The sequence below is a fragment of the Lates calcarifer genome, linkage group LG15 (assembly GCF_001640805.2).
Source record: "Lates calcarifer isolate ASB-BC8 linkage group LG15, TLL_Latcal_v3, whole genome shotgun sequence".
Classification (NCBI taxonomy): domain Eukaryota; kingdom Metazoa; phylum Chordata; class Actinopteri; family Centropomidae; genus Lates; species Lates calcarifer.
The window spans coordinates 18,754,340-18,774,306 of NC_066847.1; the positions used below are offsets into that span (position 1 = coordinate 18,754,340).

The window sequence follows — 19,967 nt, forward strand, 5'->3', positions numbered from 1 at the left end:
TCTTTCATCACTCCATAACACAGGCTCTCTGTTAACAATTTGTAATCGCCACATCCAGGCTGGCATGACATCACTACAGTCAATTTTCTCAATCTGTAGAAAGGTCTCTCTTAAGTCAAAGAGTGTCGTTTTCTAAAATCATTAGCAAACATAAGATGTTTTAACAAAGCTGGGGAAGAAGAAAAAGAAAATCTATTACAAGCATATGGTTAAACCCAATAATATCTTCTTTAGAAATTTGTAGGTATTATTGGGTAAAAAATTTCACAAGACTGAACCCTGGTATACCAAGCAGATTGACTTTATTTGTATCTTCCATGATAATTAATTGTCATCATCATCGCCAGGATCGCATCAGCTAACAGCGTTATTGCCACCAGCTCCATTACCTTTTCTGTCATCATCCACTCAAATCATATAATTACACTATCTTAAACAGGCCAGCGACAACACCTATAATCTGGTGTGATATTGACAATCTTATTATCAGTTACATATTAATTAGCTTAAATACTGAGGACATTTTGCTTGACAGTGCTTGAACAGAAAGCCCATTCCTGGCTTTACACATCACTGTGTAAGACAATAATGCATTGTATGTGACATTATTGTTTTAACTCCATAGAGGCTGCATGTACATAACAACTACATTGTGGTAACAGTTCATTTGTTTGACAGCTCACAAGTAATCCAGCAGCATTAAATATTTAGCAAGAAATGAAATAAGAACACCCTGAAATGTCATGTGAACATGATCATCTCTTCTGAGGTTGAAACTGAGAGAGCTGAGGCTCTTGCTGCTTTGACAAGCTAAGTCAGAGTTTGTGGAATCCACTGTGATTTTACATGAATGCAGCTTTTTGTAGCTTTATTGTCCAATGATGATACTCATCTAACAATCAGGTGACATAGTAAATGTAAATGCGAGGTGTTACTGGAGTAGCCACTGCAGCTCTAACGCTAATTACGACCACATTTTGTCGACAACAAATATAATCTGACCCTGATCATAAAATGAGCCTTACTCAGACACTGAATATCTGTATTGCCTTAAACTCAGACAAGATTGTATTGACATATTACAGTCATGTGATACTGAAGTGATTATCAGCATATGAGTTTTTATATACAATCGTCATTTTGGTGTTATTTTCTATTGTCTTTTGTGTCCACTTCAGGACAATAAAGCACTGCCTGAAGGTGGTGACATCAAGAATATGTAACAATACACAGCTGCTCATTATTCCAGTGCAAAAACAAAGGGTTCTGATACTGTATCATACAGATACAAGGCTCAGTACAGGTACTATACAGTTTTTGAACAATGGAAAATTGCTATTATTCAATGCAGAAAGAACAGTGGACAAGTGTCTGTGGAAAAGAACAGACAGTAATCTTGGCTGCTATTTTTACTTCTGAGGGAGACTTATTAATGCACACAAATTCACATTAAAGTGTCTGAGGTCAGTCGTCAAAGGAATACCCTGAATTCTGTTTTGGATCAATTGTTACTTAATATAAATGTATGTTATGTATGGTTGGTGGCAAGTGCAATAGCCCAGTGTCAACAGTGGTATAATGGCTGTGTGTGAAATATAGTCAATGGATCACATTTTTCTACTTGTTACCTGATGGTTTGTAGTATCCACATTAGACAGACAGAGTGTATCTGCAAATGAAAACAGAGGATGCAGCTGGAATTCATGTGATTTCAAGTCAAACCGATTTTAGACATGTTTTTTTTACAGTGTTTGACAAACTTGGTATGACTACTCAACTCATCCCATGACCACAAGAGAAACAGTAACAGTATTGACAACAATACATCGGCCATAATTGCTCGAGCATTTTATAAGATAGTCAAGTGATGATGTTGATAAAAAGGTGAAAAACAAGAACAGATTTTTGTGCCCACACAGAACGAATAAACTGTATGTGGGCTAACTTTGGGCACAAGTAGACAGATGTTTATTTAAGAGTGGTCTTTTTGAAAATGTTGATCACAAACCAAACCACCTTCCCCCGCTATCCTTTTATTTGTAGTTTGTGTCATATAGAGCAACACAGCCAGACTATGAGTTATGCAGTAGAAATGGAGGCTCAGTCAAAAATACATTGCGTTTATCTCTATAACAGTGCTGTCATTTCAATGACTGAAGCTCCCATTGCTTGTGGTTATAAGTTCAGAAAAGCTGCTTAGCAACATATACAAGTCCAGCCAGAAAGCAGGGATATGGGCAATATTGCTTTGCAACACATTCAGTCACAGTGAAAGAAAAATAACATCAATGGAGGCTTAGAAGATAAATGCACAATCACATCAGACTACACCGCTCTGTGTGTGTTTAAACCTTTGCGTATGTTACACTTTTGGCCACATATCAACTGGTGATGTCACAGCAGGTGCTTTTTATCAGCTGCCAAAGACAAATTACCTGGTTTGACATCACTGGCTGTGTGCAAATGTGGAACATACATAAGTCTCAGCCCACAGAGAGGAGGACAGCAGCTGATTTTACCCTGTCTGATTCACTGTTGGTTTAGCCTTGAAATACAGTGCCACACGTCTGAGTCGTCACAATATGTTGGGCTTTGCTGCCACCTAGTGGACAAAAACACCTTTTTTCCAGGTTTAACCAATCAAACAACTTATTAGACAATAGGTGGATTTACTCAGCACAAAATAAATAACATGAACAGACAAAACTGCGCATTTTGTCAATAAAGATAACTGATAGGTATAAAACAATGAGTAAATCCATCCTGTTGTCACCTCATGTAATTATCTGAGGCAGTGGCACGTTTCAGTACAGATCATACTATAGAACGCAGTGTGGACTTGGTGCAGCCACCTGTACCAGCTGCTCATGTCTCTGTGCACAGGTATTTTCTCTGTGATGTTCCTTTTTCTTTTTTTTTTTTCCTTTTTTCGCTTTGGCATGTTAATGGGTTTGTGTGTGACAGAGAGCGTGTGTTGACACAGGAATGCAGCATTAACTGAAATCCTGAGCAAAAAAGTTGGCAACATCGGACACAAAGGCAACATAGCAGGACAGTTCCATGCTTTCAGTGTGTGTGTGTGTGTGTGTGTGTGCATGTTTGTATTAAGATGCTGCATGTGTGGGGCGAGTATGGGTATTGGATTAATGTCACTCTAGTCTAAAATAAGCTGTTATAATGGCTGCTTTACTGCTGTGACGTAACATGCAAGCGCACGAGTGTGTGTTTGTGTAAGACATCATGGGCACAAAGTTCTCTTGGCACACCTGAAGCGGCTGAGGACACACTTTTGACACACTCTGAGATAATAAAACACCATATAAATATCCAGTAACAACACATATGAGTGAAATACACCTGTCTGTTTCAAAAGAATAAATAAATAAATAAATAAACAAACTAGACTTGAAAGCAAGTACAACTGGGTCCAAGCACCCTTTGCAATTCAGACTCACCGACCTAAGCTCATTGGGAAGCTGAGAGCAAAGTCTGTTTTACAAAAATAAGAAATAAAATTAAAGAACAGAAAAGACATGAGAAATTTCTGAAGCTTACAAAGGCATTTAGATTTCAGACATCACTTAAACAACCTTAAATAATGTCTACTCAAGTATGCAGATGATATAAAAGTAGCAAATTACAGACTCAATTGTATTGTCTTGTTTTGTCACTTGTGGTGCCAAAGTATATAGATAGAAATGTAAAAGCAGTCAGATTTTAAACTGGAGTTCAGCACGAGTTATTTTAAATTTAAGCGGCTGACTGGCTACATGAACAAAAATGTCATATTATTACAATTTAACAAAATAACAAAGCAAGTGATAGAAAATTAGTGAAAGCAACATGATCTTGCAAGTAAATCAGATTAACACAGAGGTGTGTTCAGTGCTTTTTAGTGCTTTTTTCTTTTGTTAAGGGACGTTAATGGAGACAATTTTATCCACAAGTCAAGAGACTGAGATAATGATTAATAGCTGTAAAAATAATTGTCTTTTAATCTCACATTTTCACTCTTTCTGCCTTTCAGTGGCTGTTTGTCTTTTCATCCTTTTCCAGTTCTGCGGTCATACAGAAACACCTGTCCTTCTTGCTTTTCACGACCAGTTTTCTTCCATTAATTATTTCGTCCATTAGTTTTCTCCCAGTTCAGCTTGATGTCCCCCAAAGCTACCGAAGATCCGTCAGCCAGAATCAGTGTATGTGAATGTGTGTCAGTGTGTGTGTATGTGCGTCTGTGCGTGAATGTGTCCCGTACACCAAACCAGGTCAGCACTCATGCTCTACTTTTTCTTTCCAGAAAGTTTCATTGAGAGGACATTCCCTGCTGTCACTGCTGAATCCAGGTTGGATGTTACATATTTCTGTGCCTGTGTGTGTGTGTGTGTGTGTGTGTGTGTGTGTGTGTGTGTGTGTGTGTGTGTGTGTGTGTGTTCGTTGACATGTCCATTATCTCTTTCATTCATAAAGTGTATGAAGCATCACTCTTGCTCCATTTTCAGGAAACTCCTCATGTAAGAGATTTCTCTCCAACTTCATTCTTTCAGTGTGCTTTTCAGTATCATGTCCAAAGTAAGCAGATAGAGAGCGAGGGAGACCCTTCCAACATCCAACAAAGTGGCTGAAGTGACCTTTGAAGGGCACTATGCAGGGAAGATTAAGAAATGTTCACCTAACTACTCTAACTGCTTCTTATTACTGTAGCAGGTTTAGTGTGCTTTGTAAAGTATTATGCATCAAAGCACTGATGGTTGTGTTGTCTGTGCCAGTCGCCTCTCCCTGGGCTGATTTTCATTGAAAACATATCAACTGAGAAAGCAGGAAAGAGAGTTAATCCCTATGGATTGAAGTCCGTGCCCTTCTCTAGATTTGTCTAAAACATCTAAATTTGTGTTGACTGAGCATGGATCACTGCTTTTTGGCACTGCATTTTGCAATGGCAGCCGTATTTGCCACATAGCTATTAGTAGGTCTTGCACAATAGCTATTATTGAGTTACATGCATCTCTATGCCAGCTAACTTTTACACGTTTCACAGTGAGGCAATGTTTTAGAGAGCACTGTTACTTATTTGCAGATGGTTCTTCAAGAGGAGGAGGTAGCAGCATGGCACAATCAAAGAGCTGGGCATTACTGATCACTGTGATCATATTGTGGGTTTTATCTGAATATTGGAAATTGTCATCAGCAATTTTGTTGTCTACACTAAAAATACAAAGCAAAGGTCAAATTTCTACTAGTATTAATTATGAAAATGTCAGCTGAGCTTGACAGGTCAAGTTTTACTTCCCATGCAGTCCAATACTATGGACATAAATGAGATAAAGAGGTTTTTTTCATGCTTAAACACACACTGTCTTATATAGTGTATTGATATTGCAGGAGGGTTTTCTGGTTATTGTATTTTTTCTTCTTCTTACTGCACAGGTCTATCTTTGGGTACAAATTGTACAAATTCTAGTACAACTACACAGGCATAACTGGTGGTAATTAGCATTTTACTCATCTTGTATGAAAATGACATCCTTTGTTAGCAACCTCTGCCTGAAGTCAGTGTTTTTAAAGGCCAATTTGTCTACATCTTTAGCTCCTCTACGAATAAAGTACATCCACTGATCAAAGCACCCGTGGAATTTGTTGAAATCTCATTCTGTTTCTTTCAAAATATGTAGACATAAAGTAGCGAGAGACATCTGGTTTATAAAGTCTGATTCAAGAGGAGAGAGCTCAGCCTGGAGGACATGAGATATATGGAGTAGGCGGAGATGAAATCTGATCTCTCCATCTCCAGTAGCATAGAGAGGTGTATCACATATCCACCACTTTAAAAGGAGGAACAGGATGAGCTGAAGGTGATGGAGAAAAAGAGGAGGGGAAGTTAATGATAAATGCAGTGAATCTATTTTAGTACAAGACTCTCTCACTTCACTTATAACACAACATGTGCTAATTGCAAAACTGTTGCTCCAAGCTACAGTGGTCATGTTTTTTTTTGTTTTTTTTTTCAAAAGATGTGTTAGTGAGAATTACACCTCTGCACCTGTAACTTATGGTTTTCTGTGCAGAGAGGGGTGAAGAAGAGAGAAAGGAGAACAGAAGAGGTGATGAAATGGATGGCGGAGAGCAGGTAGAAGCATGAGAATAGAGGAGTGGGGAAGGCTGAGAGGTGGAGGAAGCAGATGCTCCCCTTCTTATGGGATCTTTTCATTCAGCTCCATATCTGTAATGGACACAGAGTGGTGGGGAAGCTAATGGTGAAGTGAGGAGTAAGATGGTATGAGGAGACACGGAGGAAATCAATGTTTCTCCTCTTTTATTGGGACTGTAACTGTTACAGTTGCTAGTCAGGTGTTGTGTGAAGTTGTATATTAAATCTTAAAAGATCTGAGGAAAAAAAACCTTATCTGTCATGGGGGCCTGTTTGAAAACGTTACAAGGGGAAACTATTTGAATGTTATTTAGATTTCCTGATTAGACTGAAGAATTGCTGCTCAGAGGGCGTTTCATCTCTGTGATGAATCCTGTATCTTTGTTTTCTCCTCCTCTTGAGATCTTTGATAATTCTGTTCTGTGACTTTTTAAGAATCTGCATGAATTATCTGTAAGATTTAGTGAATGTGTAAGTGTAATCTGGTCTGTCATGATCAGTATAGTGTCTAATTTTGTATTCTACTTCTTGTCTTTGTCTATTGTTTCTCTGATGCTTGTATTTTCTACTCTCCTCCCTTGCTGTTTTTTTTTTTATATTTACCTTGCCGATAGCATGTCATGGTTTCTCTCCCTCCCGTTCTCTACAGTGCATTTTGTAATCCTTTGAGATCTCATCTGTTTCCTCCCTAATCTGAAATATTTAGTATTTCCTGTCTCTTTCAACATTTCTTTTTTTTTTTTTAAAGCCGTATTTTTAGTCTCCTGAACCAAGACCGAACCTTCCAGGCTTCAGAATACCCTCTCGCAGTGTCTCCACTTCTGTGCCTTTTGAAAAAGTACCCACTACCACTTCAGCTGGTCTGGAGTCTCTCCACTGCTCTCCAGTTGCTATCTTTAGACTTGTTACTCCTTCCACCCCTGTTCTTGCATAGATATATCTGGAAATAGACAAGTTTTCAGTCTTTCCATTCCTCCCAGGTATCTGATCCGTCACCCTCTTTCTCACACAATCTCTGTGTGACAAAGTCTACAATTGCGAAGATTCACTCATTTTCTCAGACTCCATCTTATCTCGCTCCTGCACTATCAGCTTTCATCTTCCTCTGAACCAGTGTGTTTCCTGTCTTTTTACATTATGCACTGAATCTGTTCAAATCCCCTGTAGCGGTCTACTTTTTCTCTCTAAGACTTTTCTGTTTCTCCTCCCCTCTTCCAGCACACTCCCTTCCTACTAAACCCACTGTAGTTCTTTTTCCTCTTCCCTTGTTCCCTCTGTCCTTGTTAATTCTGTCTATCCTTGCCTTTCATGCTTTGACTCATTTTTTATCTTCTGTTTCTGTGGTTGGTATGCTGTCAACCAACGCCACTCTTTCAACCTCATTCGGTTCTCATTTCATTCATTCTTCAGGTCTATCAAATCTCATTTTCCCTCATCCCCTTCTTCTGTGATCCACTCTCTTCTTTCCGTTCTGTCATCTCTCTCAGCCTCTGTCTTTGCTTTCTTCCTCTTGATGTGTTGATTTTTCTGTTCGTCACATGTCGTCTCCAGCATGGCAGCTCTCCTCTCCGTGTATAATGAGGACAGGGAAGAAGAATGCGTCCTGGTAGGATGGAGGACGATCCCTCTCGCCCTCCCTCCCCTCGCCTCCTCCTCCGCTGTCTTGCTCTGCTTCTTCATCCCTCTCTCTGCCTCCCCTTCCCCTGTCTTCCCCTCTTCTCACCTCCTCCTCCTGCTCCTCCTCCTCCTCGTCATCCCCCTCTCCCTCTAGCACTCCTCTGGTCTCCTCGTTGTCCTGTCTTGAACCCAGCCCAAGGAATCCTCCACCTCCACCACCTCCGCCTCCGCCACCTCCTCCGCCGGCACTTCCTCCTCCATCTTCCCTGCTTCCTCCCAGCCCTCCCCCCATGCTTCTTGAATGAAACAGGCTGTTCTGGCGTCCTCCTCCCAGTCTCCCTAGTGAGAATCCACTCCGACTGAGCACCAACCTTCCTCCTATACCCCCACCTCCTGGCCCTGCTGCCCTGATCCCTGCCACGGTAGCGTTTAGGAGGGCTGTGGTTCCCATCGGGGCCCTTAGCCTGGAGGGAAGACTGGAACTTGACGTTGTCCTCCGGCAACGAGGGCAGCTCTGGAGGAGGTAAGCTGAGTTGAACACCACAGGCAGAGCCAGAGGAGGCGGGTTGGTCACCTGGTTTGGGGTGGTGCCTGGAGGCCCAGAGATGGGTGTAGAGGCCGTGGGGTTTGTCCCCCCACTTGAGTCCAAGTCCATAAGGAGGGCTTCAGAGTAGCTTGGGACCATCTGTTGGTTACAGCGGATGTGCCATTCCAATTCTGTCATGTCCACTGTGTTGACCCGAGAGATTGCTCTGTAACTGGTCCCATTCAGACCAATTCCAATACCAATTCCTCCTGGGTGGATTCCATTCTCAGTCCCACCTTCAGTCCCATCCCCTCTTCCGCCTCCACCTGGTCCTCCTCCACCTCCTCCACTAGCATCCTCGTCCTCCCCGAACAGCTTCTCCACATGGTAGTGGACATATGCTGTGCGATATTCTGACACCACCCGCAGCGGCCATGACAGGAGGAAAGCTGAGGCTAGCCAGAACACCCTGTGCCTTGAGAACCACGGCTGGTGAGCAGGATCTGGGAACGCCAGGATGTGCTCACGGAAGTCCACGTTCTTCAGGTGCATTCCCTCCCTGGCTTCCATGTAGTCATCAAGGCCCTCGTTCTCACCAAAGAAGCGAGCTCGCTTCGAGGAACAGAAAAAAGGATGGAACAGATTAGCTATGTAAGAATTAGCAGTGAAGCAACTTCTTCTTTATTCATAGGAATAAAGAAGAAGTACCTATATCAAATATGATAATTATTTGAACCACATCTTACCTGGGTGAGGTAGGCAGCTTCAGCACGAGCACTGGAGAAGCTAAAGAGCACAAAAGGTTAGTTAACACCTTGTTTATCCCTCAAAATAACTATCTAATCAACTTCCCCGATGTATCCTTTGACCAGTTGTGGTGGGTGTCTAACCTGAAACACTTGGTGAAACGGAGGCGAACTGCAGGGTGCAGTTGCAGGTCCAGCAGCTCCTTCGATACGTCTTTGACGCCATAGCGGGCGTAGTCAAACTCTGAACTGGAGGCATGAGTGTTCACCCGCTCATGGTAGACCTGAGGAAGGAGGGAGCAGGGCATGGAAGGAGGGAGAGAGAGTGATACAGTAGAGGAGGGAGAAGAGGAAGTTGGAGAAAGGAAGAATCAAGTTATTGGGAGGGTATTTTAACCTTCATATATGTTTCAGCAGCAATAAAGCATGGTTACTAAATAGAATATTTTTCTTACTGCACACAGCTGTTTGCACACAGCCCCGCAATATTTCACTATAGGAGAAATTAAGATTTGCATAGCAGTTATTATAAAAGTTTTCAAAATTATAACTCAAGGTTGTACAGTGTAGCTATTAATATAAAAAGAAAAGAGTGAAAGTGGGAGAAAGTGTGTGTGTTAGGAAGAGTTCCCCTCACCTGTGTGGTTGTGTATGCGTCTCCGTTGCGGTATCGTGTCACCTGTCTCGTCCTCCTCACATAGTGGTAGCTGATGGCCTTCCACCAAATACAGGGTGTGGCCTGCTGAAGTCTCTGCACACGCTCGTACACTTCCTGTATCAAAGATTTAAAGAACAATTACATTTAAAATAATTCTAGTATGTGGCATACTTCCTAAAACTAACTTAGACTATTTAAAAATGTATTCTGTAGGCTTTTGTAAAGATTTTCTTCCACAATAAGGATGAACTCTCTATAATATAAAGATGTTTGCTGTGGCAGAAACAATTAAGTTCCTATTGTTTGCATACAGCAGAGTTAAACCTGTGCAATCTGGTGAAAAACAGGTCCTGCCAAGGTTTATGGTTTTATGATTTGCTTTGTATTCTCTATTTAGGGCTGTCGTAATCACGGGGTATGTGCCTTGACAGTCTGGACTGACATAAAAAATACTTTGTTTTTGGCAGTGGCGGATGAGCAGTAAGCACTGTTCTTTTGGAGCAATGTGCTCCTGGAAAACCTGATAATAGACAGAGCAGACCAGAACAGGTCATCTTATTTCCATATGAGTGGGCAAGTATTATTTTCCTCACACACGAGAAGGAAATTCAAAGTAAAACAATGTTCTCTCCCCATGATATGTGAAAAATTCTGACTCTGCTGCATGAAAATTAGCACTGTTTTGGGTTCTAATTATCCTGTATTTCTCCTGAACAGCAACTGTCTGCAGACATTTAATACAGCACCATTCTATTTACTTATCCTCTTTATTTGTGGGCATTTTGCTGACACTGTCATATTGAACAAGATTCAATGAGTAAACAGATTCCTCTATTTATGTCTAGCTCAAGGTCATAGACCTATTGCTGGATTCGTATGGCAGCAGTGGCCTCCACAGCCAGTTCTGTGATGGGTTTATGTGTTTTTTTCAAGCTATTAGGCCACTTTGCTCAATGCTAAATTCAATGCTAAAACAGGTTGACATATACCTGGAATTCAGCATGAGCCAACATGGCCGTCTTGGAGAAGCAGTGCCAGCACTCCACCAGGTAAACCACATAAAGCATGGCCAGGAAGGCCAGGGGGATGTAGACGTAGCCACTAGAGCACGGACTCTCCAAGTGCAGGATGTCATTGTAGTAGGCCGCCGAGGTGGCATCGTCGTCAGCACCAAGAGGTATGGAGGAGGAGCCGAGAACAGGTACCCGACAGAGAGCGCACCAGGCGAGTGTGGCAAAGCAGCCGTACATGAGGAGGGTCAGGAGGAGGCACTTCCAGTGGGACTCCCGACAGAGGGAGGAGGCCAGAGACTGTTGAACTGGCCGTTGCTGTAAGGACACAGAGAGAGGAGAGGAGATTAGATGCTGCTGACTGCACACTAAAGAAGACACCAGCTGCATAAAAGAGATAAATATACCACCAATGGCACATTTTAAATGATTAAAAGGGCCACTCAACCAAGTGTCAGTCAGTCAATTTACCAGAGAAAGGGAATGGCATGCAGCAAATCCAGCTGGCCAGGAGTCAAACCAGGGACTTAATGCTCAGGGCATTTACAGCCATATAGCATGCACCCTTGCTGCTCAGCTGTCAAGTTGCCATGGTGTCTACAACTTTTAACAGAAAGCCTGTGATACAAACTGGGGAACATAGAGTTTGAAATACACAGGTTCATGTTGTTCAGACCGCAATTACAAGCAGCCATGTTGGAAAACATACATCACCTCATTCAACTCAACTGCATTATGTGCAATGTAGTATGCTGTGATTTTGGAGCTTGAATCACACTGCTAAACCACCGGAGTACTCTTAATGTGTTCTGAGTGGGAACCAGTTTGCCTCTTGTCAGCAGGTGCTGTCTATTTATGAAGAAACACCCTAATGGTGCTGCTTGCAAAACATGGGTAGTTAGGAAGTTATTTCAGATTTAAGAACTGTGCTGTTGGTTATTTTTTTTTTTTTTACATTTTACATCCTATTAGATTTCAATTTTAAGCTCTTCATGAAATCATTTTACAGTAAATTTATGTCAGTCCTTGTCTGTCTTTCCTAACCCAAGGCTGTAACATGTGTCACCTGTATCACACATGTCACATGTTTCAACACTGAACATTAACCATAAGTCACAAGTTTGGTGAAGCCAGTTTCAGCTGAGCCAGAAGATTTGACACATTTCTGACAGTCAAGACTATAATAAATAACACAGCATGCTTCACAATGTTAATATTTAATCACGTCTGACAGATGAAAATGAGTACAGCTATGGTGGCATTAGGAAACGTTTGCTTGGAAGCAACACAGATTTAATGTACCTGGTGACCCACTGGTGAGTTTTTAATGATCATAATCTTCCTGTTTGGTAAACAGTGTCATATTACAGACCAAGTGTGTAAGCTGAGGTCTTGACCAAAGGAATGCATTACACCACTCCATGCCCATCATCAACCCATCATGGGATAAGTGCTGCATATTAGAGACACACACACACACACACACACACACACAGTTTATGCCTCTCTCTAAGTGCACACTTTGACACAGCCTCAGTTGCACTATGAAGACATCATATTACAGTGCACTCAAACACACACACACACACACACACTGTATGCATTAGATACACAGACTCAGATGGTCTTATGTACCCCTCTTCTCTCTCTATCCATGCACACACCAGCGTGCACATTCTCAGCATTGTAATGCAGCCAGCAGAGTGTATGTGAATAATTTAGATGAGAACGATGCTTCTAGACTGTTCTCTAGCTAACTGACTCCACTCCAACATCAGCAGCGTATCACTGCTGCTGCAATTTGTGTGTGTGTGAACGAGAGAGGGCGGGATGGAGAGCGGGGAGGGGTTGTTCCAGAGGAGAAAAGCTTATGTATTATGTATGTTATATGTGTGTGCATGTCGGAAACATAAAGAGAGAGGGAAACAAACTTTGCACACACCTGTGCTGTTTCATGCAGGACTACATGTGTGTAAGGGGTGTTTATTTATTTGTGCCCGTGCTTTGCATGTGCCCTCCATGTGTTGTTGTCCTCTGCCTCGTGCTGAATGCGACACGGCGAAAGAGCAACAAAGCAGATGACAACAAAAAAAAAAAAAGATGAGATGACGCTAGTGTCCTCTCCTCCTCGCAGCCAAGTCTGCCTGTCCTGTCAGCACATCACTCCCTCCATCTATCTAACACACATGCCCCTCTCTCTTTATCACTCCCCCCTTCTCTTCCTCTCTCGCCTCATACACACTCTCTCAATCTCATTCATTGTGTCTCTGTCCGGCACAGTGCTACCACAATTTGCTATCTGCTAGCATATTTGGCCGGCTGCAACACACACACACACACATACACATACACACACACACACACACACACACACACACACAGGCACGCGCACACACTGCATTTCATTTTTTTACTACTGTACGTCAAGGGCAAGTAGTGAAAGGCAGAGTCAAGGGCACCTACACTTCATCAGGCTCTGCAAATCACTCTGCAAAGCCCCCTCCACCTCCCATCGCACCCGAAAACACTCATCCAAATGCACACTTGGGCATCTAAAAATAGGTTGGATACTTAAAAAAAGGAAAATTACCAATGGTTTCAATTCAAGATCTTTTTTTTTTTTTTTTACTTTCTGTCTGCCTGCTTTCTCCACATCCTCCTTCCTTTCCTTACATAATCTTTTTTCTCCTTCCCCGAATCTTCCCTCCCACCTCCTAAGCATTTACTCTCCCATTCCTCCTCACCCCCAACGTCTCCTCCGTTATATCCTCTCTGAAAGTCTGTCTCTAAGTGGATTGATTGGGCTAAAAGTGTAGTGTTGAGTGAGAGAGAGAGAGAGGGATGGAGAGGGGGAAGAGGAGCGTGAGAGAGACAGGGAAACGGCCATGAACTTTTCATGAATGCAAGTATGAAAGGAAGCAAAAGGAGAGAGAGAGAGAGAGAGAGAGAGGGAGAGATGTAGAGACTAAAGAGATGGCAGCAGTGACAGACTGCGCCTCTCTCCAGGGGAGGTCCACTGCCAAAATCCATCCTTCTCGTCCTTCTCCTGCCCTCCCTGCCTCTCTCATTATGTTTTGCTGGCTTTGTTTCTCCTCTGTTCTTTTCCTCTTACCTTCTGCAGATTAATGTTGCCAAAAGAAGAGAAAATTCTAGCAATAAAAAAAAAGAACCTGCATGGGTCTTGGCTGACATTTTCATCAAGGCTCAGCAGCTGGTGTGCCCAGTGAGGAGGAAATCGGCCCCAAGACAGGAGTCAAATTATACCTGTATGCACTTATGCCAATCAGTATTTGTCAGTATGAGCAGTTCTCTTTCCCATAGGTAATGACTGAACTGCTAAAACAAAAAGACAGACACTGAAGATGCTCCATTCACAATTAACTAGGTGCTGACTAGTTCAACTTTTGCAACTAAATGAATTTGGATTTGGAGCAGTGCTACAATGAGCTTACAGAGCCACACAACGCACACATGCAGTGTGGTATAAAACAGCACTTTTAGCTGCTTTGGGCAAGAGACTGAATCTCTAGTTTGCCAAAATAATTTGAGTCATAAATAAGGAAAGCTTCCACCAACTCGTCCCTGGTCCACCTCATCATCCTCATTTGAAACACTCCCAGTGCAAAACTCTGCAGCTCTTTGGTCGTGTCATGATCCTCTTTCTGTTTCAGCTGCCTCTGCTGAGCCTTAGCTCTCGTGTCAGGCAGGAAAAGATCAAAGGGAAGTCTCAGTCTCCTTCACATCATTATGAAAAGAAATCTATACAGCTCAGTCTGGAGGGTGTCAACTTACATTTTTTCATATTGAAAATTTGGACCACCCTACTTGAAGAGTGCTGATCTAGAGCAAGTCTTACACGACAAATTCAGTTTCATTAATTATCAGATTCAATGAGTAAATAGATTCCTCTGTTTTCTGCAAATTATTATAATTTGCAGAATTATTATATTCTTATAAATTATTATAATTAGCAGAAAAACATATCATCTGACACTGGGCTGAAAATCCTGTACATACTGTCGTTATCTCCTGCCTCTGCACTACACCTGACACTGCAACTGACGTTTTTATTAATTGGATTTGCCTCAGCCTGTAAATGTCTCTGAATTTGATCATTGTTTTATAATCTGGTTGTAGCATTTTCTGTAATACGGTGCAGTCACTCTGCGATTCTGCCACTTTTAGGTGCTGGCTCCTTGTATTTATGTGGGCACAGGTGAAACTTGAAATCTTCAGTGACTCTCACTGATGACTCTAAAAACAAAGGCATCTAAAAGAAGTATGTCTAATATTTCACGCTCTTTCCCATCTACATATGAACACTTTCTAATAAACCAAAGATAACATTTAGAAAATTCTACACTGGTGCGCTAGGCCGAGACATTTTTACAAATCCCTCCTTGTATTAAAGGATTTAGTAGAAAACATGTATTTCTCTTGCTCTCTCTCGCTCTCTCTCTCCCTCCCTCTGTGTCTCTGCTCATACTGATTCAGCTGGTAAGGTGTGACTGGAGCAGCTATAATTAGCAATCCTAGCATGTGGGTGGCAAATGAAGTGAGGACGTGAGGAGAGGAAAATGTGCTGTTGATGCCTGCAGTACACTGTTAAAAATGATGTGTCATTTCAACACAATTGGAGAGAGTCGTTTAAGATGTCAGGTTTCCACAACCTCTGCTGGAACAACAAATTAATCATTAGCACTTGACAGGTCGGGGAAATACAATGTGTCATCATATGCTCACTATGGTAAAAAAAAAAAAAAAAAAAAAGGAAGAAAAAAGAAACATCACTCCACAAATAATTATTGTAGTGTATTCAGTGGAGACTAATTACCCACCAGTGACAATGTTCAGCAGGTAAGGTGTAGGTCTCCTGTAGCAGTAGTCAGCCTACATGTCAGCTTGAATTCATATCAGTTACAATGCTGTAGAAACCAATGGTGACAAGTTTCCACAGTGGAATGAAGTACTAAAACATTAACGGAAACTTCTCAAACGTTCCCAGTGGCATCATCTACTATTATGCTGCCTGTCTGTATGAATGGTATTTTCCAGCAGACATTGTTTTACCTATATACACTAAAAAAGTCTCAGTTTTTGTTTCTCATTTACATCATGAAAAAACGATATCAGGAGCATACTAAGAACTAGGATTAGGAGTTTTATAAGAATATGGAAACACATCAAATCTCTCATATTTATGTTAAATGTCACTGCGAGGGAAGAATTCATTTGACACTGAAGCAACTGTGCAATCTGCTACCTTATTAGAGGCAGGTGGAAATTAAGTTTAAATTCAATATAATCAACAATTATTTCAGAACACCTGTAAAGCAGATGAACACATTTTAGCAACTTCGAAGTGCCAGAAATATCTGCTGTCCAATTAAACCTCAGTCAAATAATTTGTATAAAGAGATGTTATTTGGATTTGTGTTTTAGAGCCAGCATGGAAAAAGATTTACAAGAGGTGCAAAGTTGGTTAATTATAGTGTTTTAGCTTTAAATGTTACACAAACATATTATCACACTGACTGTTTTGTAATGTTCTCCTGTTCAGCTGATGCATTCTTATTTATTTCATGAAACAAATTCTCTAACTGTCATGATGCTAGCCAGGCTGCTGTTGTGTATTTAACAGATAAGTCTGGCAATATGATGTTTTTTTTCCTATTGTCAATGAATCCAATTAAAAAACCTTAACTAACTATTTTTTGTCTTTCTCTTACTTCTGGACATCCTCACCCCATGTATGGCACAAGCCTATTTCTTCATGGCGAGGATGTAGATGTAGATGTAGTGGGTCACAAATATGGAAAACATGGGACACATCTGGGCCTTAATCTTTAAATGAGACGTTTCTACACAACAGAAGGTGTCTCTTTTTTTTTAGTAAGAATAACATTTCTGTCTGAACTCAGGTTGAATACATTTGTTTCCTCTTCCATCACCTGCAGGTTGTTCTTGATTCTGTTATTTTTATTCTTTACTTTAACTGTCTTTCAATCATGTCACTCATGGCTGTCTCTCTCAGACAGATTCAATTTGTCTTCTTCCTCCCTCTGCCTGTGCACAGCTTGTCAATTGATGGAACTCAGTTTTGTCTTTTGTTGATGAAACTTGTGGAAATTTCAAAAATCGCCTGGTTTCATGCAACCGACCTCCCTGCTAAAGGAAATATGGCAGAACCACTGTCATGCAATGAAATAGCATGGAGGTACTTAAGAATTAAAACTGAGATTTTAATATTAATCACGTAGCTCTACTGAATTTTTCATAATGCTTATGTGAGTGTACCCATTTGGGGCAGAGAGTAAATAAAGTTGAGCAAAATATGAACATGCAAATGCTTGGGAGTGAGATAGGAGTCAGGTAGAGAGAGATGGGAGGATGACAGGCAAATATAAAACAGGAAGGAGACCAAGAGGAGAATATGAGAGTAATGGGGGCAGAGAACAGATGCAGAATGAATTCATTGCATTACATTGCACTGCCTGCACTGTAGGCATGGATTAAGACAGAGGAGACTGGCAGAATGAAGTGAAAGGCATCATTTAACAGGCTTAGTGACTTAGTGACTCTACATATTATGTGCCTAAGGCTGTAAATTACCATCAGCCACGTACCTAATGCTTGTCTCTGTCTCTAGTTGTTAGTTTTATTAGCCGTATTGGTTGGACAAGTCTTGTATATCGTAAAAAGTAGTTGGACCATACTTAAAGCTCATTAGAGCCAAAACAATTAGTCAATTAACTGACTATTTAATCAGCAGGGAATTAATGGCTTAATGAAACATCCATGATTCACTGGTTCCAGATTTTCAAATGTTTTCTGCTCTTCTCAGCTCTGACATTTCACAGACAAAAAACATCTGACAATTCAAATAATACAGTAGTTAGATGCAGCCCTGAGGCTCACATTTAGAAGATGTGAAGGCGCGACCAAGATCCTAGCCTGCAGAGCAAGTACCCAGCGCTGTCTCACCTGACCAGCAAGTGTGACACCAAAACACTGCCACCGGTACATGCGTCACAACACACCACACCTTTCTGCTCACACAACTCCATGCAGCAAATACACCCACTGCTCTCTGTAAATAGTTTGCAATAGTGGCCTTTGTCAAACTAACTCAGTAAACTCCACTTGTGTAGAAACTCTTAATTTCCTCCTTTGTAGTACAGCTACTTCCTTATCTTCCATGACATGTACTCACACCCGAGTCTCGCTCTTCCTTTTGAGGTAAAGACCATCATTGTGTTAAATAGTGCAGCTGTGACTGGTAGTGAGAATACAGCATGTCCACATCCTTAGTTATCCATGGTTACATTTTGTTCCTGGCAACTGACCTACGTAATGTTTCATCATACATGACCTACTCTTTTTATCTTGGTTTTCATTATAAAGGTGACGTGTTCTACCTACAAAGTATAGTGCAAGGAGCGGAGGAGGTGGCGAACTGCTTGGGAGGAAGAGGTTGCTTGCTATAGTCGTGTGTGAGAGTGTGGTGATGAGGCAGGAGGGTGGTGTACTGAAAACTATAGGAATCATCCTTTATGTAAACATGAGCCTTGGAACGAGGTGTCATTCCCCCCATATTCCCTGTGTAGAGTCTTTTGTTACAATGGATCAGGAAATGGAGAAAGACTTCATGTATTGTTGTGGAATGTGTATAAGGCGAGAGATACATGCTCAGGAGGTTGGTTTATTAGATACAGTAAAAGAAAACACACTGCTGGTTACATCCTACTATCATATCATATGGAAATTCTCTGGTGTTACTGGATAATCATACTGGTTGGAGGAATGATTCTGTTTTGGCAGAAAGGTGGGTGTGTGGCTAAACTGTGATGTCACCCACTAGTGTATTTTAGTGGTGACAGCTGGCAGATGCACATTCTCTACTATAGACTTAACCATCTCTCCCAGGAGTAACACATCATACAGCGTTGCCAGACATATCACACCAGCACTGTGGCTTTATTTCTGGTCAGGCTTTTAGAGTTCCCTCCCCTCTCTGTTTACCCAAACCACAGCCTCATCTCCATTCATATTAAAGCCAAGGTCCTCTTCCGTGTCCTTGCTCTTGGACGAGGCATGAAGGACTTGGGAGGAAAACGTGACTTCTTCACGCTAGCAGCAGCAAAGACATGTTTTGTCAATGAAAGACCAGGAGACGACACAGTCTATAGTGTGTGGTGTATGATGAAGAGACGACGGGTTGTTTGGGAACGACAAGCAATGACATAAAAACAGAAGGTGATTCCTGAAGGGGCAAGATATGCGCAACTTCACGCTAATATCCACGCACAAACAAACTACGTCTACTCGTAAAGAAAATATTAAAATGTCCTTCCTTACCTGCTCTCGTCCTGACCCTTCCTCCAAAATGGGCTCTTCTGCGGTGGCCGTCTCCTCCTCCGTCTGCATTTTCCCTCTTGCCACTCCTTCCTTCCTTAGAACCAGGCAGCTCCCACCCCGGTACCGTCCGAAGGCAGGGACCTCCCCGGCGGAGCAGCGAGCTCGGTCACCCCATCCGCCGCAAGTCGGTATCCAATTTCACGATGGCGGGGCCTGCGGCAAATAAGCATCATCTACTCCGAATTAAAACGGTGCCCTCTTGCCTCCTCCCTGTCTTTTCTCCCGCTGACCCGCTCAGTGCTCCACTTCTGCCCGCTCCATCCTTCGCCTCACTGGTCAAAGCAAAATGTGACTAAGCACCCAAAGTCAAAGCCCCGTCGCCCTCCCTGCCAAACCGCTTTCACTGCCGCTGCTGCCTCTCGTGATGCTGGAGCTACGAGCGTGCGTATGTGCACGTGTGCGCGCGTGACCGACAGCGCAGGGGAGCCAACCACAGCCAAGGATTTCTCAAGCTGCAGCTGCACAAATGAAGGAAGACGCTCGTGAGCACAAGGCGCTAATTAGGTTTTTGTGAGCAATAAAGAGGATGAATACGAGGCGTGACGAATAGCGGCAAATACGAAAAATGACAGCAAGGTTGACTGTCATTATTTAGCTTTGTTTGGCCACGGTTGCACCTTGCGTTGGGTCTCCGTTGACGTCATATACCAACATCCCCACCCCCATCTATTCACCTGAGCACACGCACAGGCGCGAGTCTCCCCTGAAGAGAGAGACAGACACACACACAGTCAGGGGCAAGCATCCACATCCTGCCAAATTAAAATGGCCACAGCTAGTATTTGTCAAAATGCCCTCAGAAAACACACACACCAAATATGTAAACACATATGCATATACAGGTTTG

At 42.1% G+C, this 19,967-nt stretch overlaps 1 protein-coding gene across 1 annotated transcript; it reads right to left on the bottom strand.

Moving 5' to 3' along the window:
* Positions 1 to 280: 280 nt before the first annotated feature.
* On the bottom strand, positions 281 to 19,812 carry LOC108893154 (transmembrane protein 151A). Its single transcript, XM_018691012.2, has 6 exons — positions 19,061 to 19,812; positions 10,682 to 11,020; positions 9,672 to 9,806; positions 9,179 to 9,318; positions 9,035 to 9,074; positions 281 to 8,900 (listed from the first exon to the last, which is right to left on the bottom strand). Exons 1-6 carry the CDS (start codon positions 19,127 to 19,129, stop codon positions 7,680 to 7,682), a joined length of 1,944 nt encoding a protein of 647 aa, XP_018546528.1. The 5' UTR covers positions 19,130 to 19,812; the 3' UTR covers positions 281 to 7,679.
* Between the last annotated feature and the right edge of the window lie 155 nt (positions 19,813 to 19,967).

What these genes read in the sequence shown, in the direction of transcription:
- LOC108893154 (XM_018691012.2), bottom strand. Translation starts at nt 19,129, where the DNA reads ATGCAGACGGAGGAGGAGACGGCCACCGCAGAAGAGCCCATTTTGGAG. An exon ending in AAGGGTCAGGACGAGAGCAG is followed by an intron (nt 11,021 to 19,060) that starts GTAAGGAAGGAC and finishes GTGTCCTTACAG; the next exon opens with CAACGGCCAGTTCAACAGTC. An exon ending in AAGCTGCCTACCTCACCCAG is followed by an intron (nt 8,901 to 9,034) that starts GTAAGATGTGGT and finishes TGTTCCTCGAAG; the next exon opens with CGAGCTCGCTTCTTTGGTGA.